This window comes from Heliangelus exortis, chromosome 3 (genome assembly GCF_036169615.1).
Source record: "Heliangelus exortis chromosome 3, bHelExo1.hap1, whole genome shotgun sequence".
Taxonomy (NCBI): Eukaryota; Metazoa; Chordata; class Aves; order Apodiformes; family Trochilidae; genus Heliangelus; species Heliangelus exortis.
This window is the reverse complement of record NC_092424.1, coordinates 644049-667042: the sequence shown is the minus strand read 5'-3', so window position 1 is coordinate 667042 and position 22994 is coordinate 644049. Positions and strand designations below refer to the sequence as shown.

Below are 22994 nucleotides of genomic sequence, written 5' to 3'. Positions count from 1 at the left end.
ATCCATTCACCATGCCAAACGGAAGTAATAATACTGAACTTAAGTTATTGTGCTGCAAATGGGATGAGCTTTATTTTAGAATACAAAGGTCTGTCTTGAGCTATGTTTAAGACAGTTCTCTGTTCAGATATTCATACTGAAGGAAAAAAACAACAATCTTGCCTAGAGAAACAGCCAACACAAAGCACTGTGGTGAAGCTCTGTTGCAACAGCACAGGGTATCACCTCAAAAATAAACTCAATTTCCTCTCTGCTACAAAGGCAAGGTGTTTAGACAGGTGCAGGGGGGTTGGGTCCTGATGGCCTTTAATGCCCCTTCCAACCTCTGTTGCTGCTTCCCACAAACCATTCCTCACCAACATCCACAAAGCATCACCACTACAATCAGCATTTCTGCAATAACTGGATGTTCACATTTAGGACACGAAGCTCACAGAGTTAGCTGCAGCACCAGAAAAAAAAAAAAATAAAATTGCACTTGAATTGACAGCCAGCACCTTCCAGCAGTGACCTGACAGCAGGGCAGGAGGATGAGACAGGGGCTGGTTCCTGGGGCATCTCTCAGGACCCGGAAAGAGGCTCCTACTGGAATTCTTGGTAAATAAATGCATCTCCTGAGCCGTCCCCACCCCGAACCTCAGGAGTTCCCCCGCAGAGCCTCAGGCAGCCCAGCAGCCTCGGGGCTGGTTCTGGAGGGCGGGTGCAGGGGATGCACAGAGCCCGAGTGCCCCCCGATGGCCATCCCGTGTTCAGCATCGCCCCCGAGAGTCATTAAGGGGATGAGTTATAATCTGCCAACTTTTATTTGCATGTCATTACATCTGTGTTTGGTAAAGGCGGCTTCTGACTGAAAAACAGCCCTCAGAGACCGGGTGGGATTACTTCCAGAAGACAGATTAATCAAAGTTTAAAATACTTTACACCGTGTTTATGCCCTGACAAATTAAAACTGTCCCGTGGCTCTCAGTCATTAATGCACCTTTAATCTCCAGATTATTTTGCAGCGAGACAGCGCAAACAAGTCAGAGAGAAGTGAACAGCTTGCATCCAAATAAACAAACAAACAAACAAACAAGTAAATCCGTCGGGAACTCTCCAGGAGCAGCAAGGGACCTCCCAGCCCAGCCCCAGGAGATGCCACACACGGTGCCTGCACCCACAGGCTCACTCCTGACTTCTGGTACCTTGTCCTCCCAGGAGCTGTGTAACACAAGGGGCTCTTCTCTGCTGAGAAACACCAACTTCACAGGAAAGCATCACCTCTGGGTGTGTAAACACTCCCTGGGTGAAGTAAAAAAAGCCCAGGAAAAGTAGTTTTATAGCTGAAGGTAGAGCAGGACAGTGTTTGTGGGAGAAGAGGAAGCTCTGGCATGCACCCCTGAACAAAAGGGAACAAGTGGTCTTTACTCTGAGAGCAGCTTCCTATTAAGACTCACTCCTTCGTACATTATGCCTTTCATCCCCACTCAACCACAAAATGATTTTGCTGTAGGAAATACAATGGCAGAAAAAGATTTACATTGAAAGAATCTTTAATAATAAACTGTTGCAGATCTGCCTACTTCCCCGTGATTTATAATACAATAAACATCAGATTCTATTAAGTCTCATGCACTGAAGACATGCACTGAAAAACCGAATATGAAAGCCCTCAATTCTTCCCGTCTCCAGTACCATAATAGTGAAATGAGCATGTATAAATGTGCTAAGAGTATCTCTTTGCATCTTTTATAGCTTGTGTGTATTAATCTGTAAAGCTTATTAAGAAAGTCATTGCTATGCAAAGCAGCACCCAATCTCTTTCTCTTGCTTTTCAACAGAGCGCAGTGTTTAGCCAATAGGACCGGTCCCCTGCCCCTCATTCGGCATTCATAACATGCAACATTTGCACAATGTATCTCTCAAAGGCTGCTGAATAGAAAGCCTTAATACTCATGTAAACAACTGCAAACCAATTACTTAATGAATCAGGCCCACACATAATGAGGTGCCAGACAAAGAGCTATAAATGCATTTTTGCGCCCGAGCCTCTGCTTTAAAGTAAAATCCCTCAGCTGTAGTTTGGGCTTAACTGGCACATCATAATTATTGCCTGGAGGACATCAGAGGAAGCCCTTTTTTTTATTTTTTTTTATTTAGGTCCAGCAGGGTCTTTGGCGAGGTCACTCATCAGCTCAGTGACAAAACGGAGCAAAGAAGAATTTATAAAAGTGCCACGGCCGCACAACGCAGTTACGTTTATTCTCAAGTAGTGGGTTTTGAGACCACTTGTGAAAGCAATAAAGCCCCAGAAGTGACTGCAGTAAGTGAGAGCCTAAATGGGAGCCAGGAAAAAACTGCAACTGTGTCCTGGCCGAGCCACCCTCTCCCTCTCCCTCCCCTTCCCACTACTCACAGGTGCCCGATGTCCCCAAGCCCTGACTAAACTTCAAGGTTAGAGGGCTGGGTTATTTTTCACTGTTTTAGGAAACTGACTTTAAGCCCTTGTAAAAGATTCTCTCTTTTTCAAATGCAGCAGCATTGTGTCTCATGGCCTTGCTTCTCAGCACTGAAAGGTGTGAAATCACAGGGCAGAGTGAATGATTTTCTACTGTAAAATAATTTCAGAAAAAGAAAAAAAAAAGAGCAAAAAACCCATATGCCCCATGAACAGCATCTGAAGTCACCAAACACATCAGCAAGCACTGTAACATTCAAGAGGGAAAAACGTTTGGAGACTTTGTTTTAAATAAAAAAAAGTGTTTAATTTAAAATTCTATGTATTTTGGTCAGCTGTGATCCTGCAAGTAAGTTCTTTAGGGCTCGATTCATCTTTTCCTGCTGTGCTGGGCTTCAGTAAACAAATAAAATATAACATGTAAAAACTGCTCTATAGAAGCACCCTTGTATTTCATAGCAGTAGGCAGAATGATTTGGAACATCATTCTCAAGCAAAGTTCCAGAAAATTCAGAGAGGAAAAAAACCAATAGTTTGAGTGCAAGACTAAGAATTAATCCTAAAGAAAAGCAGGAATGCCACTCATCAGAACTGTAATATGGGCTGTCTTTATTGATTGCACTTGAAGACTTACAGAAATCCTACAATTTTAACAGAAAATGCAGAACTGGGATAGTCTGGTATCAAAACTGACCTCATCAACAGCAGCCTAAGGAAAGCTACAGGAGGAGAGAGCAATCCTGTACCAAGAGGAGGAGTTAAACCCCCATCAAAACGCTGAGAAGCCTCTCCCTGAGTGCTGTCCCTGGCAGTGCTCAGAGCTCTGTGGCAGCAGCACCCACTTGCTGGGCTGATAAGGACCTAAAGCCCAGCAGCACTGCATGAGATGGCCCTGGTGGATCCCATTTCTGCTGCTTCTTCACCACTAATTTAATTGCTGCTCTTCAATGACCATTCCATGCCAGTGAAGAGCACAAGGAACACCCAGCAGAATGCTCAGGGACCCAAAGGGAGCTGCTGCAGGTTAAAAAAAGCAAAACCAACCCACACACAATCCAACTTTTTTTTTTTTTTTTTAATACAAAAAAGGCAAAAAGAACAAACTGCACCCATGTGAGGCAATGAAACACACTCAGCCTGCAAGCAAGAAGGGGCTGCTACAACCACCCCAGCATCAAATGCAAACACCACCTCCAAGCCCCCCACACAAGCAAAGTAGTATCCAGTTTACGTCTCACACACAGGGAGAAGAAACCCACCAGTTTATTTCTTGAAGACTTTATGTTTTATGCCTGCCCCTCCCCTGACAACTCCCATTGTCTGGCCCCTGAGTAGCCCTACTGAGAGCAGCTGTACACACTAATTTGTGGTTCACTGAGATGTCAATTGAGTCTTAAAATGAGAAAACAACAGCTGCAAAACAATACTTGGCTTTGGCACAATAATTTCTAAGGTGTACCAAGTTTAATATGTTTTATTAGATAAACATAAACATGAACCTTAACATGAGACCAAGTGAAAAATAAAATAATCTGTCGGCATTTCTCACTCTACAAAAGCATTTAAAATGTTAAAGGATTTAATAACTTTACCTTGAGAGGGGAAGACTTCTTTCGTTTGATGAAGAACTACTTTCCAAATGCATTTCCAGGCTTTCTTTTGTTTTGGAGCTATTGTTGCCAATATCCTCACCTGTTAAGTAAAACCACGAAATATAAATTTTCAAATAACCACGGAGCAGCATGCAGTCCCTGGCAAACAATTGTATTTCCAAGCAGATGCACATAACAGCCACGTTGGTTTGATGGCAAAGCCAAGAGAGGAGCACGTACCCCCAGTCCTGGCATCTGCCTCAGGACTGTCTGCTCGTGCTTCAGTGGGAATCACTTAACACAGAAAACAAGACTCCCTTGCTATCAGTTCAGTTCTTTGATGATGATTTCTTGTGAATAGTGAAATTTGAGTATTTTACCTTATTTCAGAAAAAAGAGTGAACACTGAGCTCCTCTCAAGAGCTGTATTGCATCATGGCATCTTTAAGCAAAGCCTAAAGGATTTCCAGGATCTTTTTACTCTTTTTTTTTCTTTTTTTTTTTTTTTTTTAATCCCCAAGTTCTCATTTACTTGTGTTAATCAGGAAGGCATGGTTATTTTTATTCTCCTTCCCCTTTAACACAGATTATTTTGGATAGTTACAGTTCTCTTAGTAATATTTGATATATCAACATTTTTAACTATTTTCTTGTGCTAGAGCTTTTGAGACAAATTTCTGTTTGCGAGACACAAATCTTTGGCTTTTCAAGTCAAAAATCCCAACAACCAACTATTTCAAAATCTTTTATCCATGCTTTCCTTTCTTTCCTTTCCCCCCTGCCCTGTGTATCTCATTTCCATTCTGCAGAGATTGATTTAAAAGAAGAAGAAAAAAAAAAAAAAAAAGAGGTAAATGGATTCATTCACTGGAATTGTACAATTGCTCATCTTTGTACTCATTTCCAAAGAACACGATGCTCAAGTACAAATCCCACTTTAAAAGGCTACTTTGCATATATATATATAGCACTGAAATGATAAACAAGCCCTGATTGTTACCAGCTTCATTCCAACCCAGGACAGTTCAGTATTTCTGTACATCTCAGCCACTCCTACTTTCAGACAGCCCCAGAGAACACGTGGAGGAAGAAAGAAACCAGGAATGAGGAGGGGAGGGGGGGAAGAGAAAAAAGAGGACCCCCTGTGCCCTCCCATGGTGCGTTCAGACACCCATCTGCACCCACCAAGCCTTTCCAGTTGCCCCTCCCAAGCCCAGCTCTGTGCCAGCTCCCCCAGAACCCACCCTGGGGCTCTCCTGTCCTTTGCATGGCACACCAGCCTCAGACCATTCCCCCCAAGCTCTCCCTGCCTGCTCTCACTCCCCTTTCTTCACTACATCAAACACCAACACAAACTACTTGTTCTTCACCTTTTAGACCCTTCAGAGCCCAGCTTTGCCCTACCTGCCAATTATAATACAATGCTGGGCTATCAATCCCCACTTCTGCCTTCATTACACCAGACTGCCTTGCCAATTAGTCCAGTCCTCCTCCTCAAGCACCCTTGTGCTTACCTCCCACATCCCCTACAACTGGGAGACCCTTCTGGGAGCTCCCAAGCCCACCAGCTCTCCCTGCTGGACATCATTCACCTGGGATGCTGCCAGGGGAGAAAACCCTTGGGCACGCAGCAGAATGGAATTCTGCCACAAAACCCATATGTAGGTCAGTCTGTTTCCTTCATAAAACTGATAGGTTTGAGGAACTTTGATCAGAAGGACACTTTAATTCCAGGGGGGTGTTTCTGTGGTTTGTTTTACCTGAAGCACTGAGCTGGCAGTGCTGACCCTCCTGCCTGCAGGCTGGGGACAGCCAGGGGCACAGTGACCTGGGACACACACAGCACAACACGACTGGACAAGAAGGGGGGGGAAAAATGGGTTTAGATGACCAGAAATGCTTAGACAAAAGCCCTTGGATAACCACAGAAATGGTTCAGCAGGGAGCAGCAGGGCTGGGAAGCAGAAGCAGAGGTGAGAGGAGTGCTGCAGGCTGTGACAGCACTGCTGGAGAGCAGCAGCTCCTGAGAGCATCCTCCTAATGCCCCTGGGCCATGCTCAGCCTGGCTAAAAAGCTCCTCTCCCATCCCATCCAGGCTGGTAACCTTGCTCCAGCAGGCAGAGCCAGATGCCAGCTGCTTGGTGTGCTCATCCCAAGAGGTCTCTGGAAGGGCTGGCACCCACAGCACCAGCTCAGGTGTCCACAGACACCCCAGGAGCAAGGCAGGGGTGAAGCTGCCCTGAGGGTACTTAGAGCATTTAATTGTCTAAAAGCCACCCTGTGCTGCACTGACACAGTAGAGCAAGGCTGATAAAGCTGTCTCTAAACTTGGAGTGGGTTGTCCATGATGGGAAGTTCTTAATGCAATAGTTTGAACAATACTGCAGCAGAACAGGAGCTGGAGTGTCCCAGATGAAACAGCTCTCCTGATGCCTTTTCCCTAGGCATTGCTCCCTCCACTCAGAACTAGGATCCATGACACAAATAATAATTAAAAAACCTCCTCACTTCTCAACTTTGATTTAACTGTGCAGTCAGCATAGGTCAAAGGAGCTTTGACAGTTCTGTTCTGAACAAAATGGGTGTAGTTTGCTTCACTAGTCAACAATTCCAGGAAAAAAAAAGGTCATCATTGCATAATAAACCACTGCTATTTTGTTCTGCCAAACAGTTAAAGCAATATTTAACCCAGAACATCCTGTACCAGCACAGAACCAAGGAGGTTTTCTCCACGCATTCCCCCTGTGGCCTAGGTTGCAGCACCTATCAATTTACAGTCAAACCTCTCAGTGGCTAAAAAAAGTGATATGGGATAAATTTCTGCAAATGAAGAGGTAAGAAAGCTCTTGGTCTTGCACTTGCAAGATTTGTATCCTGCTGAGGGTATCACCTCTCTGACAGAGGAGGACACCCACACTTAAACATCAAAGCCAGCCTTAAAGCCCTTCCCTGCAGCCACAGTCCAACATAGGGATCCACCTGCAGGCACCAAATTATCCTTCTCCAGTCTCCAAGTGCTTAAGTTGGCCAGTGGGGAAAAATTCACAAGGCTGCTGGCAGACTGGGAGAAGAGCAGCAGCTCTGTGCTCACAGGTAGCTCTTGAGCCTAAGAATCAAAGCTGGTAAAGCAAGCTGTGTGAGTAGTGCAGGATCTACCCGAGCACTATGGATGCCACTCAAAGCTATAAAGAGCTCTCATTGATTCTTCCCAATAAAAATCAATAATCCCATATGCAAACAGAGGTAGTTGGAGGGCAAAAGCCCCAGTGCTTTGCCAGACTCAGCCCAGACACAGTTCCCTCCCTATGCAAGTGAGAGCCCACACCAGAAGAAACTTTGCTTTCTCTGTGTGGTTTTATCACAAATAAAAGAATTAGCAGCTCAGGTATTTCAGCTGTCACTGGACTTCAAAGTCAACAATGCCTTGAAAGGAACATTACCAGGATGGGCTGAGCCTACAAACTGTGTGGTTTCAGTTACCTTGGCAATAGCCACTGCATCCTTCACAAGCCCTGGTAGGTCTGGGCTGCCATGCTGCTAGAGCCTGTACCAAACCAGAAAAAAACACCAGTTCCTGCCCAGAGGAACTCAAACCTGACCAAGCTCCCCCATCACCTTAGCACTAATTCCTGCACTTGATGATAGGCACACAGCCAAACCCTGCCCAGGACTCTGCCTCAGGAGCAGGGGGTGAGTGCCAGCTGGATATGGGCTCTCACATACATTTCCTTGGTGATAAAGCAAAACATTTTGCATAGAAGGAGAAGATTAAGGCTACCTGTGAATCTAATAGAAGGATGTGCTCTCTGGAGAACAAGCAGATGGGAAAAATCTCCAATTTAAAACCTAAGCAGGACATTGCAGTAACCAGTATCCAGAAGTAGATCAAACAGAAAGGACAAATATTCCTATAACAAGACACCTACATCTGGCATTTCCCTCTCAGAAGCAGACACGTGGATGTGGAGCAAACCATCCACTGAGAGCAACTTCTGGAAGTTGCTGCCTCTGTTTAAAGGCCAAAGATGAATTTTCCCCTAGAACTCATAACTATAAGACTCTGAGGTCTTTCAGAAACTCAAGAGCAGTGTAAAACATCACCCATTGGAGCAGGCAATCCAGATTAATTTAAGTTAAACATACAACCTGACACTGTCCTAAGGTCGTTCTGTCACGGCACAACAGCAGCAATTCATCAGGTACAGACACAACTTTTTTCCTAGCAGCAGCTGCAAATGAGCTGGCATCAAATGATGTGCAAAGTTGGACATTCTTATTAATGCCTTTATTAGTGCACTCCAAGCAGGACCTCAGGAACCCTTTAACTTCAAGCTCAAAGAGGACCTCACCAAGAAGGATGGGTGGGCGTGGGAAAAGTGTTGTCAGGATTACTGGCTCATTAAAGGTGACCTAAAAAGGAAACCAGGATTGAATCTGTGGCCTTTCATGTTCCCTTATGATATATATAAGAAGGGCTATTTTAAAATTTCTTCTTAAGAGGGTTTTTCCTCCTTATTTCTACACTGGAGATTTTATACCTGGAGAGCAGCTGGAAGGTGATGCTCAAGATGTGAACATGAGGGCTGATGAGTGGAGAAGTAATGCCATTTTTATTCAAATCATTTACAGCTTTAACATACATTTAAATAAAAGACATCACTGAAGGGTACAAACCTGCCCCTTCAATAAAATCAGCAGTTTCTACTCATAAGTGAGACTCTCAAACAGTCATCCAGCAAAACCAGAAATAATGGATTTTATCCGTTCTTTTTAATATCCCATTATTTGTCTACCTCAGGAAAAGCAGAAAAGCTGAACAATTTCTTTTACATGTCTCCCCATGATAAAAAGCAAAGCATCCATGAAGAAAATGAGAATGAATCCATACATCCTCCTCTGTCCTCACCTAACCCAGTAGAAAATGAGATGGCTTTTAATAGCTGCCTCCTCTGGGTGAGGCCATACACCAATATAATCCTTTTAAAGTCAGTTATCACAACATGGCTTTACACAGGGCTCTAGGAAAGAAATCATCTTTATGGTCCAAGCTCCCTTGGCCCCATGCCCTGAGTTGACTACAGGTGGGAAAGGCTCCTGAGTCCTGCAGGGGTGGGAAGAGCTCATCAGATCCTTCAGTCCAAGCCTCTTGAGCTCCAGGTGGAATCAGCTCCTGCACCAGCAGCCTCAGGTGTCAGCCCTGGCTGGGTCAAAGGGACATCCAGCACCAGCTCAGCTACCACTCTAAAGACCTTTTCCCCAAAGCCACACATATCTCCTTCCTCCCATACAGGTGCTAAAGAAAAAACACTAATATTCTGTAAATATTCCAGAAATATTTAAGTATTTTTGTTTGTCTTTTTTTCTTGTAACAGAAGTAAAATAAAAACAAACTAAAACTACAGAATCAATCATAAAGTACAGAAGACTGCTCAGAAACACATCCACCCAGCTCTCACAATGAAGTCCATCAAAACTCAAAAGGTCCATGGCTTCCAATGTTTCAGTCCAACACTTACAGCCCTTAAAGAATGCACCAAGTACTAAAGGAAAAAAAAAAGAAACAAAAAAACCCACACCTACAAAATTTGTATCCTTTTAGCTCAGGAAAATGGAAAATTGTACAGTAAAACAGTCAGGCATAGAATGGACACTTTATCAGCTCTTCTACAAACACAAAGCGAAACCCCCAAAAAAAGCCCTTTGAGCCCAAAAGACAAGGCAGAGATGCTGCCTCTGTTTCAGGCACAGAACAATTCCAGAGCTCCAGGGCCACAGCCTCCAGCAAATAATGATGAGCAACAAGGGAAAAGGCTGGAAGGGCGAGGAGCCAGCAGAGAACAAGATGCCCAGAGAAGATCCTGGACTGGGGATGAATTGCATCTGAAAGGAGCAACTTGGCTTTCAAGTGAGATGTGAAAAGCCTCACTCCTGCACAACGTGACCACTGCCTGCTGGCAACATGCTGCACCAAAACTGTAAATAAAGCAGACTCAGAAAAGCACAGATTTTAAACTGACCTTACAGGTGTCAGTGTTTAGGCTGGGAGAGCTTTTTGTACAAATGGGAATTATTAGTATTTGAATCCCCATTCAGTAAGCAAGCTATGAGGAGGAGGGAAGGGACATAACCCATCACAGCTTGGCTTTTGACCAGCTGACATCTAACACAGGAATCAGCCCCACAGGGTGTAGGGGTCCCCTGCAGGAAAAACTGCAGGAGAGCATTCCCTGGTGCACTGGTATGCAGAATTATAGCTAAAACCAGAACTAAGTCATAAAATTCAGCATGGGGAGAAGCAAACCGAGAGCATTAACAGCTACAGACATTCAGACTCAAGAGCTGGTATTCTCCCTAAAAATCAAATAAAATAGTAATTGTGATGGAATTAGTTGGTTTGAGTCACTTTCACTCCCAACACTGTTCTTGGCAGCATTCTCTGCAGTTTAGGAAGTTTCAACCCCAATCCTCAAATTTGAATCCCCTTAAATCACAAACAAGATTGAACCAGTCCCAAGATTTGCAAAATTTTAGATTAATTTTCAATGGAAGTGTGTTGTTTCACGAGTGAGATTTAAGTGGCTTTTAATTGCTTTGATAATCAGTGTAATCTCATGCTTTAAAATCAACTGCCACGTGTGACTGAAGGACATTTTAAGAAGCAGGAAAAAAGAACGCATTCTACTCTATAGGAAAAGAAAAAAAAAAAAAAATCTAAGTTTTATTGGGCTAATATGGGAATATCATTGCTGAAGTATAATTCAGGAACAGAAAAATCACATTTTTATATTTCAGCTGCAAATTAGGCTTAAAAAGCAGCAGAGTAAAACCTCAGTAGAGAAATGAATTGCTCTCTGAAAATCAGGCTATTCTGAAGCTGTAAAAGAGCAGAAAAGCAACAGTGAGGGTTGCATAAGCAGATGCCCTCCCACCTTTCTGTCAGAATACCCACCTGCATAAATAAATATTTAGCCAAACATCAAAATTTATAAGGAAGCAACCCACCACTTTACAAAATCAGGCAAAAGCAAATTAAGGTTCATTGCAGAGAGCCCTGCCCTGAATACTGAGGCACTGCTGCTACCCCAGGACCAAAACACAGAGACATCTGGGGATGCTGAGGACACCTCAGACACCTGCTGCAGGAGGATCTGGACACCTCTTGATAAAAACTTACTGCTAAAAATTTGGTGTGAGCAGGCAGCTTTTGTGGCAGAGGCAAGGGCATGGCTTTCCCACGAGTGAGGCTTTTCCCTGCCCTTATTCTAATGATACACATTCAATTACTCCAGAAAAGAAAAGAGCCAAATCAGAAACATCTGTAGTTTGCCATATAATTACTGGATCTTCCCCGTGGAGACTGACCTCTGTAACACTGATTACGGGCCCTGGATGGCTAAATGACAGGATATTCACACGGTTTAAATGTCTCACATGATTATAAGGAATTAAACAGGAGCTGTTATTTTCCATCTTGGTTTATGTTAACATAAGCGTGGACTTTATGATCTGGTGTTTAATCTTTGTGCTCAGTATGTAGTAGCTGAATTTACTGGCTATTAGTGGACCCAAAGCAGTGACCTGCCACGTTTTGATTATATAATAAAGTCCAATACTGGACCTGAGGTTAATATGCAGCCACAGCTTTCACCTGTAATAGGAATCTTTGACTGCTCTTTCTTCCCTGCTCTCATCTTCACACCAGCTTGTGACTTCTGGATGTGAACACACCATAATGAAACACATTTCAAAGTTGCAGTGATCAGACTGGTTTGTTTGCTTTTAAGCCCTATTCCCTTTAATTTCTCACTTTTGTTATCTCTTGCTTATTGATCTAAACTATCCATTACTGTTCTTAAAAGAGGCACCTACTGTGAACTTCCCTCGCATCCCAGGCTACCCTTCCTCTCTGTAGCTGTCAGAGAAAAGGACAAGAGAACCAAATGTCTTAAATTATTTAAGACCCAATGGGATTTAGGAACCAGACAACCCGCAGTAACTCTGCGATCTCCTCCGGCAGCCCGACAGCAGCCGCGTATATCACACCCACTGCAGAAAATTCCTTTAAATCAAAGTCTCTGTCTCCTCCGTGGATAAAAGTCCTAAAGTGAATTTAGGAGGCCCAAAGCAGTTTGTTTGCACGTGCTGTGTAAAGAGCATTGCAACCTAATTGCCTGTGGCTTCCGGGCTTTGATGCAAGGGGAGCTCTGAGAGCAGACCGAGCAAGGAGCCCTCGCTGGTTATTAAGCCAGACTAATGCATTACTTTCTTATCTGAAGAAATTAACTGGGTCCCCACAAATGTGTTCACCTTCTGAGCTCTAAAACATCATCACACACCTTTCTCAGCATGAACCCTTTTATTTTTGAAAAATTTATTCTGCAGTTTAGCTTTGTTGTAAAAGGTAACAGATATCTGCCATGATTTCTAAACAGTGGACATTTTTTAAACACATGCACACCTATAGATCTGTTTTTCCTAATGGCCACAAGGCTTGCTTTTCTACTCCTGCAAGAAAAGCTCGTCACAAAAGGCATTACTCTTTTTAAGAGGTAACAAGAATGACAAGTGACACTGAGATATTCAGGAATATTCCCCAAAGTCCATTACAAATCTACATTAATTTACCGGTTGCTCTCGTACAGTGCCCAGCAGATCTGGGCAGAAAATACCCCTGCACAGGGAAGGACAGTAACTGAGCACACAGCCAGACCTTTTCACACCCATTACCTTGTTCTCCTGTGCTGGTGAGCTGGGGAAGGTGTTTTGCCTGCTTTATTTCCCTGCTGGTGTCTGGGATCAATGGCAAGCTGCAAGATGATTCATTACTCTGAATAGATGACCTATCCCCACACTCTTCTGGAAGGGCCTCTCTCAACACGGGTAGAGCCTGCAGCATTACAAAAATAAAAATAGCCCCATTATCCTCTGTCTCAAGCATTTTCCAACACACATTTAGGCTAATCTACACTTCAGGGTGTAATCTGTTTCCAGGGTGTTTCTCTTAGATGTTAAATTACCTCCGAGTTAAATCAGCACCGGCTCAGGAATTGCCTTGAAGTAACACAAACTTTGAATTATTCTTTTAATAACTAGGTTTTCTGAAAAAAAAGCCAACCAAAAAAAACCCCAAAAACCAACCCTCAGTATTCCCTGCCTCACACATTCAGAGCAAGCAGAAACAGGAGGGTGCATCGAACACAGGGCACCCGACTGGAACTTCTCCAGCTGTTTACAACACCTGCAGCCTAAAATGCCCCTGAAAACAACAAACCTGAGGGCAGAGAAACAGCCACACAGCTTGCCCAAGCCAGGCATGGGGCTGGTTTTAAACCCTGTTATTCCATCATTAATCCAGGCAGAAGGAAGGTTCTCACCAAGAGAACCAAAGCCTGGTGTTCAGAGTCACAGGTACCAAGGCAACTTTGGTGTGGCTGCCATCTCCATCAGGGTGTAAAGACATCAACATGGTGTGTGAGCCACTCCTACATAGTGTAACCTGCCTGAAAGGGCCCTGGATCCCACAGCTTCCACAGACTGCCCAGGACAACATGTTCCTACCACACCAGATCCCTGTGGCTGGCCTGTGTCCACACAACAATTCCCCATTCCCTTAACTGGGGTAACAGGAGAGAACCCTGAGAAGGGAAAAACTTATAGTAAGAGAAGAGAAGACAAACATAATGTATCAGTAAGAGGTGAGAAGACAGGCAGGTTGACTCTGGGGACTACTGGAATGGGTGAGATGCTGAAGGCACTGGAGGAGAAGTTGGGCCTCCTACTGGCAGCCACCAAATCCCAGTGGACCACAGCTGCTGACAAGGATGGAGTTGGTTTGTACAGTCAGAACTCACAGCCCCCTCCTGCACCTCCACCCTGCTGCCTGCCTGTGCAGGACCATCCTCCACTGGAGTTCTCAACATCTTTAAGGCCTCAGAGAAAGAAGTCATTAACACAGGACAAAAATTCAAACATTGGAGTCATAAATATTGAAGAGCCTTAGGTGCAGATCACTACCACATTATAAACATCTTTATGTTAAAAGAACTGTTCCTAGGCATTCAGGTTGTCTAATTTATATTGATCCTGTCCCATGCAACCTGCTTGGAAATAACATGGGGGATGCACCCTGGCATTACAAGTAAAGGACTGGATCCACTTAACAAGCAATATAAATGTTAAATCCATACATGTGGGCCACAGCATCATGTAGCAATAAACAGATTATTACTGCACACATTTACCCCTAAAGCTTCTGTTATTGGGCTCTATGTAAAAGTCTTTACATGCAATTATAAATTTATGTAGGATATTTGTTTATCTGTCACTGGCACAGTGATGCCTTTCTTGTGCATCTCTTCTACTTGCCTGAACATTTTAAGGATAGAATACAAATCACTTATCCACATACAGAAAAAGAAGTTACCCTGGCTATAACTGAAAGTGTACAGCTAAGATGTAACCTCTTCATTATTTGCTTCAAATGCTATTAAAGCTAGAATACGGCAAAGCAGCTCAAACTGCTTTTTTATTTCTCTTCAAAAACTCAAGGAAAAACATTTCTTTGCAAGTTTTTTTGAGCAGTGCACAGGGCCAACTCATTACTGGCAGCCTGCCTGGCAGACCTCCTGGCTGCCACCCCAGGGGCAGCACAGAAGCAGCCAAGAGGTCTTCCCAGTGCCAGAGTCCCAGCTCTCCAGGCACAGCTGCAGCTGGAGGGAGCAGGGATGGGAGCCCTGCTCTCCCTGTGCTGCTGGCTGCTTGGGTTTGCAGCTCTACCAAACAGTATTTTTTTTTTTTTAAAGAGTTAGTTGAGAACCTTTTGCATTGATATTTTAAAAAAAGAGCACATGATGCTATTTGTAAAATGCTCTGCGTAGTCAGTGTACCAAACATAACTCTGCTTTATTAAAAAAAAAAATTAAATGCATCATTCGTGATAAAAAGCTACTGAGCCACAGAGAAAGACAGATGATATAAGCCTTGTGATAAATTCACACCACAGCAACTGTGAACTTGTTTAAGTAAATAACTGGTTTGAAGGGTGAAAAGCAGACATGCTCCTGGAGACCTTAATGAGACTGTTTTCCTGGCGGGATAAAGAGCTGCCCACGGTTGCCTCAGGACCCCTGAAGAACCTGTATTCTCTCCTTACCCACCTCAGAGCTGTCTCCAAGGCTGATTAATGAGTGCAGACTGCTGCTCCCCCCTTAGAGCCCACCCACCAGATCATGACAGTGACACAGGGCCCGTCTCTCCTTCCTGATGCAGATTAGTCCCTGGGTGTCATTGATGCAGATATAATCAGATACAAGCACTAACCTGGCCATCCTCTGCCTCCTTGCCAGAAACCAGCAGCCTTTCAAACATCTCTGCCACTTCTTCTGTCAGCTGGACCTGGTGCTTTCTCAGGAAGATGCCATGGTCACCCAGCTGAGCCCGCAGCACGTCCAGGTCCCACTGCTGCTCTGTCCTGAGACACAAAGCCAGGCACTATTAGTGCACAGGGCTCACATGGTGACAGGCTGTGCACTGATATGGACAAGCAGATCAACATGCTGTGGGAAAAGCCATCACACATTTTGCCCTTAATTCCCAGTTCTTCCTTTCAAGGAGTGCAAAGTGGAAAATGGAAGAAGTCACTGGTGACTTCTGCCAAGGTGTGGAGGACAGGCAGGGGCAATCACCACCACAGCTGTCCCCTGGCTCTGTCCTCAGACATGAAGTCAGGAGACACTCAGCCTCTCCTGCAGACCCTGGCCTCAGCCTTGAGCAGACCCCACTCTCCAGCAGGCACTCTGCTTGGTATCCACTTCCCCAGCCTCACCGTTTTCTATTGTTTTGTTTTAGAAGTCTTTTTATTATTTTTTTATCAAAAGCACCTTTTCTTTTACCAAAGAAAAAGTAATTACTGCGATCCTGTTTGCTAAAGATGTTTGTTTTTCCAGATGCTCCAATGAGGTTTCACAAACAGAGGACTGAATTCCAATTAACTCCACAAGTGTTTGTCCCTAAGAAACCATTCAGGAAATACAACAACGTATCAGTGCTTGCAGGCACATCAGCCTCAAAAGAAGAAGCAGGTATGGTTAACTAGACCATCCTTCAGCACTCACAAGTGCCCCAATCCTGCTAACACTTGAGCACTGCTGAGCCTCTAACAGGGAGGAAGGTCTAGACAGAAGCTAAGAAAGAAAGAGTAGAAATTGTTTTCATTTATTAAAGAGACTTAAAAAAAAAAATACAACACTTAAATCAATTCTCGCTTGTCCTTGTGACATATACACAGGAACCTAAACAAGCTTTTGAATAGCTGCTGTTTATTGTTTTTAAATGCAATATGCATCTCCCGCTTCACAGAAAAATTATTTGCTTCTCAAAATTACATTCCCCACCCTTACATGCTTGAGAGTCACATTGAAGATCACAGAAATTACTGGATAAGAGGTCCCTGAAGTTATTGCTTCCTTCCCTACCAGAGCAGCTTGTGTGGGAGATGATGGGCAAGACAGGGGGACCTGGCCCAAGTGCTGCCTGGCTTAACAAGACTCACCATCAGTGAATGAGAAGGAAAATAAATTAATTTGCTTAATGTTCTCATTTCGAGCTGCACGGCTGCTGCCAAGATGCCTAAAGATCAGCACTCAGATGTCTTTATTTTCCAGTGTGAAGGGAGGGCTGGCCCCAGGTCTGCCTTCTCTACACCAGAGAGGCAGAGCAGAGTTGGGGAGGAAAGAAAGGAATGTTAATCACACCCACACACAAGTTGTGTCTGGATACCTGGTTTGCTTTTCATCCACCACTCTGCCTCCAGCATCAAGTGTTTCCTCAGGTAGGTGGCAGCTATTCAGTGTGCTCTGTAATAAAGCCTGAAGCTGATGAAGGACGACTGCTTCGCATGCTTCAAGGTCATCTTCTTTCAGACTGCCAGCCCGATTACAAAAGCTACAAAATAAAGCAGGTATTACATACAACAGTTATTTAAGGCCCAGTCAGCCAGCCCTGGTGTGCAGGCAGAAGCTGTAACACTTCTCCTAGTTAATGGGATAACCAGCAGGACAGCCCAGAGAGACAAACATCTGTGATGCTCTCTGCAAAAGACAGAACAGGACAGGCTGGAGGGGCCAGGTCAGTTTGGAAACCCTTCCTCCTAATTCCCTAGAAATCCTCTAGCAAGTGCTCAGGAGAATCCTAGTTTATGGAGAGTGATGTATAATTTTAAATAAAACTGCAAAGCCATTCCCAGTTCTTGCAATGAAGATTCTGTGCTGCAGAGGGACAGCCAGGGCACTGCCCCCAAATTGTGCTGGTGTGGGGTTTAGTGATTCTTTTTGCTCTTTTGCCTCAAAGAAAAATTGTTTTTCTGGGTTTTTTTGCTGCCTACCTCAGTAACTCATACTAGCATTACTAGCCAAGGGGATACTCTCTTTCTTGGGAATAACTATTTACTTCACCTAAGGGATCTCTGGAGTAAGGCTGCAAAAACTGCCACAATTAGGAAAAGAGTATTTGTCAGAGTAATTTACGTATGTGCCTCTAAGTGCCATATTTCAGCTCCCTGATGACACTAAAGCAGTGGAAGGGGAAAAAGGCCTCTTAGCAACTGGCAATATTTGTTTGCAGGAGCCCATTGCACTTTGCACTGGCCATTTGTCACCAGAGGAGCAGCACCCCTGGCTCCAGGCTCAGCAGGCTCCTGCAAAGCTGCTGGGTAACAGCCTCTCACCAGCACTCACCTGAGCCCCATCAGGAGCCTGTCAGCAATCACAGCCAGAATCATGACATAGGGCAGTAAGCAAACAAAAACAAAGGGGTTCCTACAGGGGAAGAGGAGCAGCAGCAGGGACAAGGCACTAACCTCAGCAGCTCTGCTGTCCCCATGGTCCCCAGCTGCTGGTACAGCACCCGGTGCTGGGGGCTCATCCTCACCACCACCTCCTCTATCAGCTGCAGTGCACAGGAGAGTCCTGACAGCATCCCACTGGCCCTGTGGGCAGGCAGCAAACAGGGCTTGAAGAGACCCTGGGTCACAACAGATATTTTAGATGCATTCTCACCATGTCCATTGGAAAAAAGCTCTCATTTTAGCTTTTCAAAGTAAACAACAGCAAAAAGTACACTGCTTGAGCTCTGTAGAAATGAAAGAAACAAAAAAAACCACATAAGCCAACAAATCATCCAAAATAAATAAATAAAAATAATAATTAAAATAATAATAATAATAAAAAAATCAGATGGGGCCTGAGACACTGAACTGGTATTACCCTGCCCCAAGTAGTTTAATTCCTTCACCTCCACAATCAGAATAAATCTGGTGACCACCTACAGGTACAGGGACATAACTGGGACCTCAGAGGGCTTTTGATGAAGCTGCATCTCTATAATGATGCAAATTAGGATTTAAACATTGAAACAATACAGCAGGCTAATCCTTGAACAGAGGTGTAAATGGGTATTCAGGTCCAGCCCGGCTCTTGCTTTGTTGGGGACTTTCCAGGCCAGGTCTCCCCCAGCTGCATCTGCACCCCCAGAGCACCACAGGCAAAATACTATTTTTTTTTTCTTTTTTTTTTTTTTTCCCTTTCTTTTTCCCCCCCCGTGTGTAGAAACTGACATATTTATACTGTTAAGCTTGGTTTGTGCTCCCTCAAGTGAAAAGCTCTTGTGAGTGAAAACTTGCAGTATTTCAGCTAACACATTAAGCCACACTGAAAGCCATGTTTTCCATCGGACTGTGGGGCAACAGTGAACAATTAAGTGGGAGCTGCCGAGCATTTAGTTGAGTTTCCTAGACATTTAATAAGCAAAACAATACCAGGGGGATCACATATGCAGTTAAACAGTGCTTTTTCTTTTCCCCCAGTCTTACAAACCCTGTATTTTAGAGGCCGGCTCGTTTCCCATTGTTTTCCTCCCGCTGGGTGGTCCTTCCAGGGTGCCACTTGAGAGGGATACAATAATAAAAAGGGAAGGGGAAGGAAGGGACACCAACATAAAGAAAAACAAAATGTATGACAATCTGCAGCAGGCTACGGATCAGAGGTCAGCAAACAAGAGGTCCTTCTCTTTTACAGGTTGCTTCCTGGAAACAGTCTGATTAAGCTGACAGCTTGAATTATGTGTTACATTTTGTAATGCACAATCCATCTGTGCTAAGTCCTCTTCAATGCAGCTGAAGCAGCACAGGCATAAGCTCTGCCTTTTTCCACCCCCTCAGCACAGGCCTTAAAATAGTCATCATCTTTCTCTGCGCTAATTCCCCGAGACCCTCTCCCCCCCCTCCTGCTTCCCGGGTTTAAGCCCTTAAAGAAAGGGCTGGGTGCTGTCAGGAATGGAAAGAGGACACGGAGCCTTTCACCTCTGGTTCAGCTCCTCAGAGCAGCAACAAGCAGCCAGGGACCAGGGCTATGGGGTGGCCTCACCTGGCAGGAGGGGAGATGGGGAGCAAGCCCCCCGCTCACCAGGAGCTGCTGGGAAGTACAGGGATCAGGCTCTGGCAGGGGGGACTCCTCTGAAAAGGTGGGGGTACAACCTCTGGTAAAGGCACCCACCCAGCAGTGCTCCCAACAGAGTGATTAAAAATGGTCATTTTTACAAAACAGAGCAGCAAAGTTGCAGCAACCCCTTGTGAACTGTGACCAAGGCACAAAGCTTGTACTAAAACAACCTTTCATAGCAACACCCCCCTTTCTTTGGTGAATAAACTGATGATGTTACATGATAGCCATCCCTTCCAGCTGGAAAAGACCCTTTGGAATTAGGCTGAACTTCTCAGAAGGAAAATACGTCCAGCAAAGAATTACCTCAAATATTTTTAAAAACCCAAGAAAATGGTATTTCTGCAGTAAGGCAGGAAAGGCACTTTCTCCCAAAAATACAAACTTGTAACTCCTTGATGGGCAACAAGGGTTTTGTTTTGCCTTTCAAGTGAGCTACGATCCCTGCACATGAGAGCTCCTCTCCCCTCCATCTCTGGTCCTGATTTCAAGTAAGACACTAAAAATGCACAAATGGCCCAAATACAGCTGGCAAGCAGCAACAGGGCTTCATTTGGGTACCACAGCTGCACTGGGAAAGCCCGACCTACAAATATTTTCATTTAGAAGGACAAATATAAATGGCTTTGCAAAAATTCTGCACATTTCTTTAGCCAGGGTAGGAAATTCATAAGAGAAAAACACACGTCCTGAAGAGACGTGGCACAACCTGTGGTATTATTCATTCTGTGAATCGGTGCTGCAATCCATTCAGACCCAAAGAAGCTGCATTCTCATAGCTTGCATAATTTGTAAATGGAAATATGTGTACTAATTGCTCAGAAACTTTTTCCCAAGATTTTTCAGCTCATGAATTATTTTGCAGGACTCGAGCACGCTTGCTGCATTTCACATGCGCTGGGAAGATGGACTTGGAAAGGCCACTGGGTTTTAAGTGGAACAATGGAGAAGGCAGTTTACCCCTCCATGAGACCTTCCATGCCCTGCCACTTTTGAATTTTATCTGCACTTTAATTTTCAGGTAAAAACGAATTAAAACCTCAGCCTTTTCTGCAGAAACTGCTCACAGTGGCAGCGATCCCACTTCCACAGCCTTGAGAAACGGGAGGCATTCAGCCTGGCACAATGAGAGAAGAAACCTCCACGTTCTGCTTCCAGCCGTGCTCTGGAGATAATGCGAGCAGCAAAACCTCTGTATAATTTATCTGAGCCTGGAGAGCAGGGCAGAGCCTCCTCATCAGCCTGTGAACAGCCAGGCTCACTGCCGTCAGCAGGCAGAGAACAAAAGGTTAAATTACCCTCGCTCAGCTACGACTTCTGCAGCAAAGGCAGGCACTCCATGCAACTTCCCCACAAAGTGTTATGATTAACAGGTGTTATACAAAAGCAAAAAACTGGGTAAAAGCTATTTAGATGTAAATTAGATGATGTTTCCATAGCAGGCACCAGCCTGATGCAAATGGGGAATGATAAAGTTACAGACCTGTATATTGATGGCCACGAGTTTCTGCTCAACTGCCATCCATTAAAATACAAACCAGTACTGAAGTCAGTACCTAAGACCATGAATGTAGGAAAAGTAGATGCATGAAGCAGAATAAAAAGCTGCAAACAATAAAAAAAAAAACCCAAAAAACAAAAAAAAGCCAACCAAAACCTGAACCCAACCTGCAAGAGAGGAGTCCATATTTTCCAGGGGCAAAAAAATCTGGTTTTCTTTGTATGTGATCTCTACCCAATAAACAGCCACCACCTAACCAGCCTATCTAGTTATCTATCTAGTATCTGGTTAACAGCTCCAGTTAGGAGCACTCTGAAACTGCACAAGGTAGAGAGACCCATGGGGAGCAGCAGCTGCTGGAATACAGCAGGTGCCTGCAGAAAAGGTTTTCTGCAATATTTCTGCTGTGACTGGGGGCAGGAAACTGGTGAAGAGGGAGAAGGATGTTGGGGACCCAGAGGAGAAGGAGACAGAAGTGTGCTGTCCCTAAGAGCTGTCAGGAGACAGGCACCAGGTGTAGGTCTCAAAAGCATGGGGTCAGGCAGTGGGAGCATGGCAGGGGTGAAGGGGGATGTGGGCATGAAGAGCTGCACAGGGAACTGGCAGCAAAGAGACTTTCAGGAGAATGAAGACAGGAGATAAAGGTGGGAGGGACATGACACAGCAAGGTGGAGACCCAGGTGGGAGCAGAGCCAGCAACCTGGGCAATCCCCCTGGACCATCTGTAGTGGGTACTGTTGCACCAGGATGAGGATGTGCTTCCCTGGTTTACCAGCAAACTGCCACAACAAAAATCCAGCTGAGGTCCAGTATTACAGCTGATAATCTGATAATCTGTAATAATAATTACAGCCTGGCACTGCAAATGTTGTTGGCAATAAAACACTTTCACAGGGTAGCAGAGGACAAGCCATGCATCTGGGCCACACTTTCCCCTTACTTTGTTGTTCTCTCTTTTCTATTTTAAAACAAAATGCTCAAGAAATTTAACCAACTGGAAATTCACACAAAATTTAACCAACTGGGAATCTACACAAAATACATTGTTTAGTAAATTGTAAGTACTGCAATATAAACTCATTAAAAGTAAGATTTGTGTGCATTTGAAGAATACCTACTACCTTTTTAAAACAACTTAACTTGTCCCAGCCTGACCAGAATGAGTTACCCTGAAGCTAATCACCACTAGCACAGAGAAAGGAAGATACTAAAAATAAAAATGTGAGGAGTTTGCCTGTCTCTATGTGAGCAGCCTCTGAGGCACATGTTAGCTGGCAGAGAAGAGAGGTCAGGACGTACCTGTCTGGCACTGAGCTGATGGAGGGCTCCTCCTGCACAGTGGGAGGGGGTGGTGGCTGCAGGGGGGGTCCCTCAGCAGCCTGGGGACCCCAGCTGGCTGCTGGAGAGACCCTGCCCTGCCCTTCACCCGGGGTGCTCAGCATCTCCTCCTCGGTGCTCACAGGGAGCTCAGGGCTGCACTCCTGGCTCACCTCCTGACAAGCCCCCCAGTTATTCAGGACAGAGTCTGGTCCTATTAAAAAAAAAAAAAAAAAAAAATCCCAAACATGATCAGGAGCAAGGAGTACATGGTAGTGTAGGGAATTAAACTAAGATTACCTATGGTGTTAGTTGAGCTCTTTCCTCAGACAGGCATGGAGGAGCATCCCTCTGGTCTCCCTTCCCTCTGCCTCCCTGCCCACAGCCCCGTGTCCTTCTGCACTGCTCTCACAAGGGGGAGTCTGGGCAGGCTCCTGCCTTGGGGCTCTGCAGCTCCTGGTGCCTGGCAGACAAACCTGGCATTCCCCAAAAACCATCCTGACTTTACTCAACCATCTCTGGAGGAACCATGAAACAGGAAAGCTGGAAGAAGCTTTTCTCACAGAGGTGGAAAAAGTACACCTGAAGAGTCTGCTATCACCCATTTTTAATCCCTGCAGAAGAAATACCTGCCTGGGGGTTTTAAACCCTGC

At 44.7% G+C, this 22994-nt stretch overlaps 1 protein-coding gene across 13 annotated transcripts in view; it reads right to left on the bottom strand.

Moving 5' to 3' along the window:
* Window positions 1-22994, bottom strand: part of KIZ (kizuna centrosomal protein) — a 41866-nt gene that overhangs the window by 4778 nt on the left and 14094 nt on the right. For 11 of the 13 annotated variants that reach the window (XR_011724854.1, XM_071738772.1, XM_071738775.1 and 8 more), the window contains 6 exons: window positions 22324-22555; window positions 17885-18013; window positions 16807-16971; window positions 15349-15499; window positions 12757-12916; window positions 4030-4129 (listed from right to left, as the gene is read on the bottom strand). Coding sequence is in view for 11 of the 13 variants with exons in the window: in XM_071738772.1 (XP_071594873.1) it covers window positions 4030-4129; window positions 12757-12916; window positions 15349-15499; window positions 16807-16971; window positions 17885-18013; window positions 22324-22555 (937 nt within the window). In the remaining 2 variants the exon portion in view is untranslated. The remainder of the gene's footprint in view (window positions 1-4029; window positions 4130-12756; window positions 12917-15348; window positions 15500-16806; window positions 16972-17884; window positions 18014-22323; window positions 22556-22994) is intronic. The other 2 variants (XR_011724855.1, XM_071738776.1) reach the window with 1 other exon arrangement.